Source organism: Pseudochaenichthys georgianus, chromosome 8 (genome assembly GCF_902827115.2).
Source record: "Pseudochaenichthys georgianus chromosome 8, fPseGeo1.2, whole genome shotgun sequence".
NCBI lineage: Eukaryota > Metazoa > Chordata > Actinopteri > Perciformes > Channichthyidae > Pseudochaenichthys > Pseudochaenichthys georgianus.
This window is the reverse complement of record NC_047510.2, coordinates 13,269,872-13,282,051: the sequence shown is the minus strand read 5'-3', so window position 1 is coordinate 13,282,051 and position 12,180 is coordinate 13,269,872. Positions and strand designations below refer to the sequence as shown.

The following is a 12,180-nucleotide window of genomic DNA, read 5'->3' as shown; positions in this document are numbered from 1 at the left end:
CAATACTCACATTTCCCCTCCTCAACTCCTCGACTCCTCGGTCCTCCGGTAGTGACCCGGAAATGAATTTCAGCGCGCCATTTTGAAGGACGTCTCATTTCTCTAAATGCACACCGAGGACCGAGGATCGAGCGTCGAGGAGGCTCTCTGGAGGAGCTATAACCGAGGATACACTGATGGTTCCTCCACGGCTCCTCCGCGGATGCATTTCCGGGAACGGTGGAGGCGTGACGCACGGCCGGACTTATCTCAGCCAATGACAGCTCTGCATGCATCCCCTGGATATTATTTTAGAAACTGCTCTCATCGCAACGTGATGTTTACAGTGAGAACAGCTGTGAGGCCCGTGCAGAAAGCAGAGCAGTGTGTAAAATATATATCACTCAGTATAACAAACCTACTCTCTTTATTTGCTTTAGTTTAGTAGATATCTACAAAGAGTCGATATTTTTCTAAGACCATTTAGTGCTTCACATAATAAAATACACAACGGCTGTAGCCTGATTATGCGTTAGGAGCTGTAGGTGTGTGTGGTACAGTGTCGGTGCGTGTTGTACAGTGTTTAGGTGTGTGTTGTACAGTGCGCAGATGCGGCGGACAGACAGGTCTCAGTTGGTTTGGTGTCCTCTGCTTACTTTTAATACTTGCAAATACAACTTTTGGCCCGTAATTTCAATTCCCCATTTCAGCGACCAGAGAGAGGGGGGGATATATCCAGTCTCTGTTATGTTATTATGAGAGTGCTCTCATACTTTAAATTGCATATATTTATATAAATATATTTGTGTGTGTGTGTCCGCATCTGTAGCCTGTTATTGTCTCATTATACCGCACTCTCAATGAATTAAAAGTACATATGTGGGGGAACAATGTTCAGCTGATCTAACAGAGATTATAAAATATGACAAAACACTCGACAGCTGATGCAGCTGTTGCCACGTAATAATGAACGGATGTCGCTTTAATATGACCGCTCAGAGGAGAGGAGTTCTCATTTCTTTAAACGTCTGCTGCTTCCCCTCCTCTCTCCTCGGTTCCCCTCCTCGGTCCTCCGCTCGCATCTCCTGTGGGCGGGTCTAAGTATCGAGGAGGGGAGTCGAGGAGGGGAAATTTGAGTATTGAGAAGCCTCTAGAGACTGTATTATAAAGGTTGAGATGTAAGTACATTTACTCAAGTACCGTTTATTGTATTTGTACTGACATGTTGTAAGCATAGACTGTATACAAGTTGTAAGTGGTGGGTCAGGGTGATACACTTCACTTGTTAGATAGAGATATAATGAGGATTTTAAAACGGTATCCTTTTATAATAATAATAATAATAACAATTATGATAAAATGTCAACATGTAATAATGATACTATTATTATTTTATTATTATTATTATAACGTTATGACTTTGTTTGATATTGACTAAAGATAGACAGACTGTATGAGAGGATATAGGGGTTTAACCAGTGGTGTAGTCTACGTGATACCCGGGTATACGCCGTATACCCACTAGAAAATGCCAGTGATTTCCGTATACCCTCTTAAAAATGAGCGATGATACGTAACAACTTCATTTTGTGACTGCGCTTTCACGCTTTCGCCTCTTCGTTAATACTTTTGGACGTCTGGAGCTTCCGTCGCATGTGGCCTGTGGCCTGTTGCTAAGCAACAGCAACACACGGCTCTGACAAACCCCAAGTTTCTCTAACGTTATCAGAATTTGATCCGTCCACCATTCAAGTTCGCGGAGCGCTAAACAGGAAGCAAACATGAAACGAAAACAGACGACAATATTTCAATGTTTCCCCCTATTACCACTATAGAAGAAGAGCCATGTCAGGTGGCTGTCCTAAAGGTGATATCATTAACGTAACTGTAGCTAACTTGCTAGCTAACTTGATCAACGTTAGTGTGGTGGATCAATGGAAGAGAAAGGGAGGGAGATACTGTGTGTGTGTGTGTGTGTGTGTGTGTGTGTGTGTGTGTGTGTGTGTGTGTGTGTGTGTGTGTGTGTGTGTGTGTGTGTGTGTGTGTGGGTGTGTGTGTGTGTGGAGGCTATGGAATTTAAGAACAGGCATCCTTGGTTAGAGTGGAGGGACAGAAAGTTAGGTAAATAGATTAGACGACATGAGACGTCCAGACTCCAGAGCACACATAATAGCCCAGGAGCTCACGGAGAAGGGTGGACAGGATTTAGTTGGACATTTGGTGAGAGCTGTGTCAGAGACTGTGTTTGCAGAGACAGATTCTGTATTCAGAACAGCATACTATCTTGCGAAGATGAACCAACCTTTTACTGACCATGATAGTCTCATTGAGCTTCAGGAAAAAAATTGTGCCAAAATGGGCACTAGTCTGCACTCAAGGTACAGTTCCACAACAATTGTAAAACACATAGCAAAAGAGATGCAGAAAAAAATTGTTCACAGTATTGTGACATCTTCAAGCAAGTTGTCTGTTCTCATTGACGAGGCTCATCTGCAGGGCGAGTGGACTAACCCAGTGAACCCAGGATGGACATGTTGAGTGCTTTTTCAACCCTCATTTATTGAGGTGAAGCTTATTTGTTAATTTGTTTCTTGTTTGAAGCTAATTTGTCTTGTAGCACTTCAAGGATGTTTGCTTGTTCATTTAAGCTGATACAGTAGTTTGACAATGATTTATGGAAGATAATAGGGCTGAACAAGTTTGAATAAACTAATGCATTGAAAAATAGGTTTAAAATGATTATTGTGTGATATTTGTGCAGATCTATGCGAAACACAGATGTTTTTTTAAGTGTAGAATATGATGTGTGGGCCAGGACATCTGTAGCATGACCATATTTATTGTATATTACTTGAAAATTGCAGTAGGCCATATTGAGATATTGATAAAAATGTCGATTAATTGTTCAACCCTAGAAGATAAGTGGGCTTTTTCCATCATTGTTCATTCTTTTATTTTTTTATTGTTAATGTCACTGGCAGTTAAAAGTCACATACAAATGCTTATAATACATTGACATGTTGATAACACATAACCAGTCTCAAGACTAGTTATGCATTAGTGAGTGTGATGGTGTTCATGAGGTGTTGTTTCGAGACAGGTGTCGCTCCGCGATGCGTCGCTCTAGGATGGATGAATACAATTATTAGAGTATACCCACTACAAAAAAGTAGACTACACCACTGGGTTTAACCAGTTACAATTTAAAGATTGTAGACATGATTTTATTTGGTGATAATTCTACAAGGTATTTGTCAATAATATTGAGATTCGTTTTGTTTCTAAAACGTATAATGATCTGATCATAACATGTATTTACCATAGACTGTATATGGTATTTACAGTCGTGCGTTTGTCTGTCCTCTAGTGGTCACAATCAGTAACTACAAGTGAACTCAGCCGATCAAAGTTAGACATAATAAAATTGTTATAACTTCCGGTTACGCGTTAAAAAAAACAACGTTTACAGGCTAATGTAGTTACACATTTGACAACACGAGGGCCCTGTAGAAACATGTAGTTTCTTGAACTCTTTCTTTAAAAAAAAAAAACCTTAACTCAAGTGCCAAGCTTAACTATTTCAAATAAAAAACGTTTTCATTTAATTTATTAAATAAATAAAAATAAATCAGAGCTCTGCTTCATTACCAAGTCACAGCTTTACCGACTTGTGTCTCTGATTTTACTTTCATTTATATTAAAAGTAAAGTATCATCATGTTAGTGGTACATGGATTCTTAACAAAAAATAATATATATATACTTTAGCTATATTTTGTACGTACACAGCCAAACAATACCATGAAAGATACAAAAAAAACGGAAATAAGTAAATTTATATTTCAACATCAAAGAAGTTTGTCAATGATGTGCTTAAAAGTAAACAAACGTGTCCTATTGCACCTGAATGCAGCATGACACAGGGGATTCTGATTGGACTGCTGTCTCAGAAAAACAGGTTACGCCATATTGTCAGAATCCGAAGAGAGCCTTTCACTTCTGTAAAAATGACAAAATAGTACGTGTCATGTTATCTTAAAAACATTTTTGATTCTGTATGTGATACAAAGCTCGTTTCTACTATAATTGGTAGTTTAGTGTTAGACGCTAACAGATGATTTAACTGGCGTGGTTAGCTAGCTAGCATAGCACTGTTAATGTAGTGAGTGCTGCTGCTCCGTGGCGTCCCTTCTCATGTACCTGTCTCCACTCATGTCTTTTTTCACAGGCTGATTTGATCATCTGTAGACAGCTAAGATGGCGCACATTGGGGCAATGGAAGGTGCACCCTTGGATGATGGCTCTGCCCAGCAGGGGTCTAGTATTTGCATGCGAAGTCGACCATGCTCGAGCGAGAGAGACGGCCAGGTGCGGGCTGTCAAAGCCGCTCTCCTGTCCAGGCTGGGGCCCTACGAGCCCGTGCTGACCTACCTACAGTCCGTCCTGGTGTGGGAGAGACCCTTACAGTGTGTGCTTATCTACACGGTGGTCAACGTGGTGTTCTGGTAAGTTTTCAGCTCAAACTTTGTACATTTTGTAGTTCTGTTTCCCTAGTCTGTTTATGTTATGGCAACCTACATCCAGACAATACAGACAGTGTGTGCTGGTTGTTGGGTGAGAGCCAGTGACCTCAAGCAGATGGTGATTCTACACAATGCAATGTTCACCTGTCAATTCAAAAGAGGGCAGATGGCTGGCTAGTGGCACTATTTATAGACACACTCAGCATCAGATGTAATGGCCGTTTAAATCAGCTCTCTGTGCACATACAAAGAGATAGACTTATATGTTGTTGTGCAAAGTGCATACACAGAAAAGACATGCGCCTAAAACCAGCACAGATAAGGTTAACGTATAGTGCCAAATGGTTCAATTAGTGTTAATGCTGTAAGGGGGATCTGTCATCAATCATTTGATAAACGAACATGTAAAGCAACAGGGGGAATTGCACCTTACTTTAAAACATTGCAGCACATCATTGATGATGGTTGTGTGTGGTTAATGCACTAAACACATGTCCACCTTATCTCTCATGTGGCTCCTGGACAAACGGTTTTCTTCATCTTGATAACAGCGTAGTATCTTTGTGGATGATCTACTTGACCATTCCATTGAAGCGGCTTGAGTGTGTGAGGCTGTGCATTTAGGTCAATGTGTTTTCGATACAGAAATTGGAGGGAATTCCGTTTTTACAGGTCTTTCCGCACATCTTGGAGGTATTAAGCCCATGTCCGTGAATAGCAGTCTCTGTTTTACCAATAACCATTTTTCCTCCTTAAAGTCCTAGATAATGTCTGTTTTTCTCCATCCAAACCCAAAGATATCTGGTTTAATATGAAATAAATAAGACGCTAAGTAAGAACTCTTTTTATTTGGGCTGAAATGAAATATCTAAATAGTTGGTGTTTGTTATCTGTCGCTTAATCTGTTGGTGGAACATCAAGAACCAAGTACAGTAGAAACCAAGAGGAGAGAGTATAGGATATATTTCTAATGAAGTGACATTGATACTGCTGTATGGAGAGAACCACTGACCTGGGTAACGAGGCTGGCTTGTGGAGCTCAGGCATTCGGACATTATTAGATTAGACTTGGAGGCATGTCTCCCTTTTGCTTGTGCTTCAACACACTCAGTGTTGCTGGCAAAGATATACACTAATGATCTGCATGAAGCAACTGACGATGGCAAGTCACATGGAGACGAGGAGGAGACACGGGCAACCATTCTGACTGGAGGTCTTGTTTAACCTTCTTAGAGCACCAAGGGGGAAATGGATATAGCTTACACAATAATACAATTAAATAGAACCATACAATAAAATGTATCTTCAAAGAATGTTGTTTAAGTGAGCGTTGTTTTGACACTTTTTTGCAATAATTTGCAAGTTGATGTATTATGTGCGTACCAGGGATTGGTTTACTGATACATTTGCATTTTTGGTTTTTCCCCAACTGTAGCTGCTTATTGCCGTATTACCCCAAATACCAACACCCCACATTCTGCCAACACATTCTTTGTTAATCTGTAAACGGTGTTGTGTTCAACACACATTCAGGTTTTCTGAAACGAGTGCATCACTTGGAACACTTGACTTTAAACTTCACCACTTCTGAATAAACGTCATTACTTTCATACATTTTGTACCAAGTGATTGAATCTGTGACACTGTTTTGTTACACTTTGTTTATTATTTACACATTAAAGGTATATTTTGCTCATGTATTTGCTTTGTTTTCTTGCCCTCCAGGTTCTTCGCCCTGACCTCGCTGCGCCTGCTGTTCCTGCTGGCTTTTGGTCTGGCTCTGATTGTCACTGTTGATACCTGGAGAAATCAAATCTGGCCAGAGATTAGAGGTGTGCTACATGTGACTTTTTATATATTTCTAACAGACTGCTTCTTCCTTTCCCCAGATTGTAACACGGGTACTTTGTCAGAAAGATATGCCATACGTTCTGGACTTTGCAAGTGATTCATATTACTCCTGTAACAGTTCATCTCTCAAACCTGTTGTTGAACTTGTGTAACATCATCTACAAAAGATCAGAGAATTAAGACGAGTTTAGAAAGAATTTGTAACTAATATGATGGCTTTTTATTTATTGTACGCTGAGTATGTTTCTGAAAGTGATGAATGTTCTCTCTCTCCACAGTTAGAAACCTGGAAGAACCAGAAAATGAAAGGTGTGTTAATACAGCAGCAAGTATTCCAACTACAACAACAACAACAACAGTATAAATAGAAAGCCTGGGGTGTTAATCATTTATTCTGTTTGTCCAGCTGGGGTCTGGTGCAGCCTGGCGTCCTCAGCGTGCCTGAACTGTGCCACCACATCGCTGAGGCCTGGGTCAGTGGAGCTGTGTTCACATCCAGTGTGGTGCAGTTCAAACAACATTACCCCGGCAAGGTGAGGGACGCCTACAATTTGGAAAAAGTCTCTTTTTAGATCCCAATTTTATTTCTAAGAATTATATTTGGCACGTCACAAAAACAGTTGAATGTTAATTATAAAACATTGACTTTTACAGGACCTTCTATAACTCTTAACACATTTCAAAATAAAAGTCTTCCTGCACATCCACACTTTTTTAAAGCATGTTTCACTTTCATGTGAGAACATAATCAAAACAACAACAACATGGTGTATGTGTGACTGTGATGTTAATCTGTGTGCGACTAAACCATCATGCAGTGTGTACATTTGGCCAGCAAAACAAATGGAGATATGGCACTGATCATAATATACTGTAGTTGAAGGTCATCAAATATACAGTATATCACGGCATGTGGAAACCGCCTTTTTAAATAGTGCATCATGCATCAATTAATTCAGGGAGAAAATCTGACTTGTTTTCTTATCTGAGTTTTGTTTCAGTCTGTGATGTTTCTGCTCTCCTATTTGAGTTGTCAGCTGTGTATAACTGCACCATAGTCAGCATGTGTTGTAGGAGCTGACTTCATCTCCTGTGTGTGGTTGCTCTGTGTCAGTTCTGCCTCCTGACCTGTGGCGTGTTCACCTGCCTGGCTGGGGTTGGACGCTACATTCCTGGATTAGTGCTCTCCTACTCTGCCTGTGAGTCCCTGCAGTTTCATCAGTCCTTACTACAGATCCAGGCTCCTTCACTAAGGCAGGGAAACTGGCCTGACTGGTCCTATTAAAAATACATGGAGGGTGAAACCTGATCAGTTGGGTCCCGGTTACACAGCCTATGCTGTGTGGTGATTAAATCCAGGATGAGGCACACAAGGAGGGAGGGAGGGAAGGAGGGAGGGAGGGAGGTCAGCCTGAGACTGGGCTAATCTCCCAACCTCCACCCAGTGTAGGCTGCAGACTCTGGGAGGGCGGCCAAGACCTCTGCTCTGACGTAGAAACTGAGTATCCACTGAAGCTAACGCAGCCCAAAAGTAATTCCCGGTAGCAGTTCACATTACAGTTTGGTAATAACATATTGAGTCATGCCTCTGTATGTTTGTGTGGATCTAATATTATCTTAACATTTAAAAAAAGATGCATGTAGTTGGGTATTTTGCAGCCCGGCTAATTTATGGTTATTACACAGAAACCCCTAAGTGGTTTTTTTGGGGTAACGAGTCACAGCATTAAACATAATTTAATTCGGAACATAAGTGGGGATCAATTTCAACATTATAATATGGTTATTAGCAATTTGACTTCAGAGACGTTCACGTCATTTTGATCATATTCTCTGATGGTGGCTTAAAATATTGTGAAAAACGTATATTACCTTATCATCAGGTTATAACCCCATTAATGTAATCATATTAACATCGTGTTTTATCCAATTATTGCCGTGATATATATTTTTAAAGAAGGTTACCGATACCATTATTACATTAGTATTATGTAAGAGTTTTGCCTTGTTGTTAAATATACAAGTTTCCACATTGTTCCTGGTTGTTTCTGTTCCCATTTGACTCTGTTAAATACATTTCGGTCTGATGTTACCCATTGTTATTACCTAAGCAATTACGTGGCATTACCTATTTATGATGTCTTTATTATCAAACTATTCCCTCCTTCTCTATAATGACTAGTTTTCTCTTCCTCTCCTGCAGTATGGGCGTCTCTCCTCGCTCCTCTGGGAGCCTATTACAGGATTTTTCAGCATGTGTGTGTGAAGCTGGATCCGGTCCTGCAGCGACTGGACTTCAGTGTTTGTGGGTTCATGATGTCCAAGCCTATTGATAATCAGTGTAAGTAGTAAAACACCTTTTATTTAATGTCTGCTACTTTTCATACTTAAAGCCTTCAAAGCCCAAGTTGAAAATAAACAAATAGATATCACATGATGACATCTCCCACATTGATTTCACAAATAACAGTACTGTTCTTCTGGGGGTCATAGTTTGTTTGAATATCATTTCTATGAGGTTCTTGTTTCTGAAATGACTCGTACATCTTAATAGTGTGTGACTGGCCTCTGGTGGTACCAAACCAAGTGATGTTGTTTGCACTTAACTCACAGATCACATCCACTGTTAGTGACTGTCAATGTTAAAATGTTGCCTTTGTGTTTCCATTTGTCTGCAGTCCTGCGGAGGCCTCTCCGTGGCCCCTCAGGGGAAGACAGTGACAGCGAGGAGGAGTTGGCTGCTTTCTGCCCAACGGTAAGTCTGTTTGAATCCAAAAGTCTCTAAATATTTAAATGACTGACAAATCTGAAGATTTTTGTAAAATAAACCTGGGAAAGTAATTTTATACTTTAAAAAAAAAATACAAATGTTTTAATGTATTTTGTGGGTTCCTTATTAACTCTTCAACTTGTAAATAAGATTCAGGCTCTATCTCACAACTTTATTGTCATGCTTTGTTAGAGAAGGCAAGAGACAACATAGTCTCTAATAACTGAAACAGCATAATGGAGAAGTGTTCACACGCAGTCTGTCGTCTGTAAAGTATGCTTGTTCTAATTATAAAAATAGCTTAGTACCTCAGCATTAGCTACAGTAGCACACATGAGCCACTTCTTGCTTTGGTTAGAAAGTTCACATCATGTGCTATGTCTGTCATGTGTCATTGTGTGGTAACACCTGCAAGAGATGAGAGAATAGGGGTAGTTTACAACACTTTTTATAGTACAACCTAAGAGTTAATTAACACATTTAGCATATATTTAAAAAATACAACACATGTTCAACCTTTTTTTTCTGTTTTGTCTCGTAGTTTGATGATGCTATTGTTGCAAAAGAACTGGCGATGACTGATTCTGAGCACTCCGATGCTGAGGTGTCCTACACTGATAATGGGACCTTTAACCTATCTCGTGGGCAGACCCCACTCACAGAGGGCTCTGAGGGTAAGTACTGCAGATTCTCCTCTTCCTTTATTTGTTTTGGGTTGTTCTTGTCCCTCACCGTGTCCCCGTCTGTGTTCTGGTCAGATTTTGACAGGCACAGTGATGCTGAGGAGTCCTTTGCTCAGGACCTCCAAGACTTCCCCTCCATAAACCCTGACGCCACTCTGATGGACGATGACGAGGACACGAGCATCGGTCTTCCCAGCCTGGCCATGTCTGGGCGGGCTAGTTACCGCGCCTCAGTGATGGACGCCCATCTGGACTCTGATCAGGAGGATCTGGATGAAGAGCTTTCTCTCAGCGGCCTGCCACCTGCCTCTGATTTCGCCGGGGACTTGGCCGGAATCATCGCCAGCAACATGATCCAGGCAGCTCTGGCCGGGGCGCTGCAACCTCGGCCCCCTGCCCCCCGCCGCAGAGAAGGCCCTCCGAGGGCTGGAGCCCGCCGGAGCTACCGTAAGCAGTCTAGCTCTGAGCTCGACACAGACTTGGACGGAGAGGACTTTGAAATGCTGGATCAGTCTGAACTGAACCAGATGGACCCCCTCGCAGGAGGAGGGGGTAGTAGACGGGGGGAGAGCCAGGGGTCTAACTTCTTGTCTAACTTTCTGGGTAAACCACAGTAAAGTGTGTGTGTTTTATGAGTGTGTGCGAGTGTGTGTCTTTATGTCAAGTGCAACTTCCTGAGCAGTTTTCATGTTGAGGAGCTGTGAGAGCATTTAAGGTTCCAGCAGCCCTGCTTCTGATTAGCATCAGTTATCACTGTGAAGAACCTGATTCTTATTTGTATCTTCTCAAACTCTGTTCTCCCGTACTTTCAAACCCTGATCATCCAGAACATATTTTATTTGTAGGCTGAGCAATAGCAAATGCCACAACAAACCTAAACCCCATTCGAACATTAAACAAACCAGCATTATTGAGGCTTGTTGCAGAATTGTGATTAGCGGCACCTCGTCTATAATGTCTGTAAATACAGAACAACAGTGCCCATAACATCTTCCAGGGCTATTCAACATGGGACCAAACATGACATTCCTGTTGGTTAGGCGGAGCCATGTTACTATGATAATGACATTATTGTACAGCAATACATGTTCAAGTTGTTTTGTCATTTGTGAAAGATAAATTAATCCCTCATTGGCTTTCATCAAACGTGACAAAGGAGCAGCAGTTCATGTTGCTGTTGATGTTAGTGCTCTGCTGACCTTAAAAGTTATTTGGCCATGCTCTTTTACAATATTTCAGGTTTACAGATTTGAATTAGCCGTTTTTAAACACTTTTCAGTTGTTGTGGATTTAGACGGCTATCCTCTTCCATGATAATTAATATTAGGATAAAGGTTTTAAGTTGTCCTTTATGCTTTTCTTTCCTGCTGTCTAACATATGAAGGCATCTCAATGTATTTTTGTTAGCTTATTTAATTAAAACAAAAAAAATCACCCCTTACAGTCTTAAGATATCTGTCCTGGAGGAACTCTTGGTCTTAGGTTTGTTGTTTATTTTATTTAAAGTTTTTTTCCCAGGGGGAGGTCTGTTTCTTTTTCTGTGCAAGTTCAGAATCCTTTTGCTGTTTTCCTGCTCGATAATATATGATGTCCATGTGTAATACCTTTGTGTGTTTTTTGTCTTTTTTTAAAGTAATGTTTAAACAAATGTCCTATCTTTTATCATCCTTGAATTTCATGTAGTTGACAGTCATGCTGCATTTTTTTTTTTTAGGAGAAAACAATCAAGTATTATTCAATTCATGGATATTTTAATAGGGAAATATGTTTACATCAAAATTGATAATAGAAATGTATCCTTCTGTTAGAGGGTTAGAATGTAAAGGTTTAACGTGGCTGTGTGCTGGTCAGCCTGATATTCTTTTTGATAGACAAATCATATCACTTTACTGCGGAAATAGCACTTAAAACTTAAATGAGCCACAGTTGAATTGTATTTAAATGCATGTATCAAAAAGTGTAAAATTGCTGGGATTTTAATGGCTGAAAACATTTCTTTAAATGCGTTATTTTGAGAGGGAAATCATAGCTGCAGATGAGAAGTTGGCATGTAAAACGGCTGGATCCACCTTTTATGGAGGTGAAGTAAAACAATTGTACACTGATAGATAGTTGCTTGGATTTGAGGGTGAAAGAAGAAGAAGAAGAAGGAAGACAACTCTTAGTTGTCTGACTTGGTTTTGCCACCTCAGTTAAACAGAATGTTGCTCATCGCTGCTCCATGAAGAGTCTGTTCCTCAGTTTGATAATGTAACGTGCATAGTAGTATATGTTCTTCTCTGTAACTGGTTTTGATGTGAGAATCGTATTGAATAAAATGTTTGCAATTAAGGCTTTCTTTGGTATTCAACAACAATCAACAAACCCCCTGTTTG

The 12,180-nt window shown here is 40.5% G+C and overlaps 1 protein-coding gene across 3 annotated transcripts; it reads left to right on the top strand.

Annotated features, from left to right (window-relative positions):
- The first annotated feature begins 1,077 nt into the window (after nucleotides 1–1,077).
- On the top strand, nucleotides 1,078–12,136 carry retreg3 (reticulophagy regulator family member 3). Of its 3 annotated transcripts, none has more exons than XM_034088316.2 (10): nucleotides 1,078–1,157; nucleotides 4,207–4,483; nucleotides 6,227–6,333; nucleotides 6,631–6,661; nucleotides 6,759–6,885; nucleotides 7,467–7,551; nucleotides 8,556–8,693; nucleotides 9,031–9,107; nucleotides 9,664–9,796; nucleotides 9,881–12,136. In XM_034088316.2, exons 2-10 carry the CDS (start codon nucleotides 4,236–4,238, stop codon nucleotides 10,420–10,422), a joined length of 1,488 nt encoding a protein of 495 aa, XP_033944207.1. In that variant the 5' UTR covers nucleotides 1,078–1,157; nucleotides 4,207–4,235; the 3' UTR covers nucleotides 10,423–12,136. The 3 variants fall into 3 exon arrangements, with proteins under 3 accessions (XP_033944207.1, XP_033944206.1, XP_071060090.1); XM_034088315.2 differs by lacking the exon at nucleotides 1,078–1,157 and adding an exon at nucleotides 3,910–3,996; XM_071203989.1 differs by lacking the exon at nucleotides 1,078–1,157 and adding an exon at nucleotides 3,919–3,936.
- The last annotated feature ends 44 nt before the right edge of the window (nucleotides 12,137–12,180 follow it).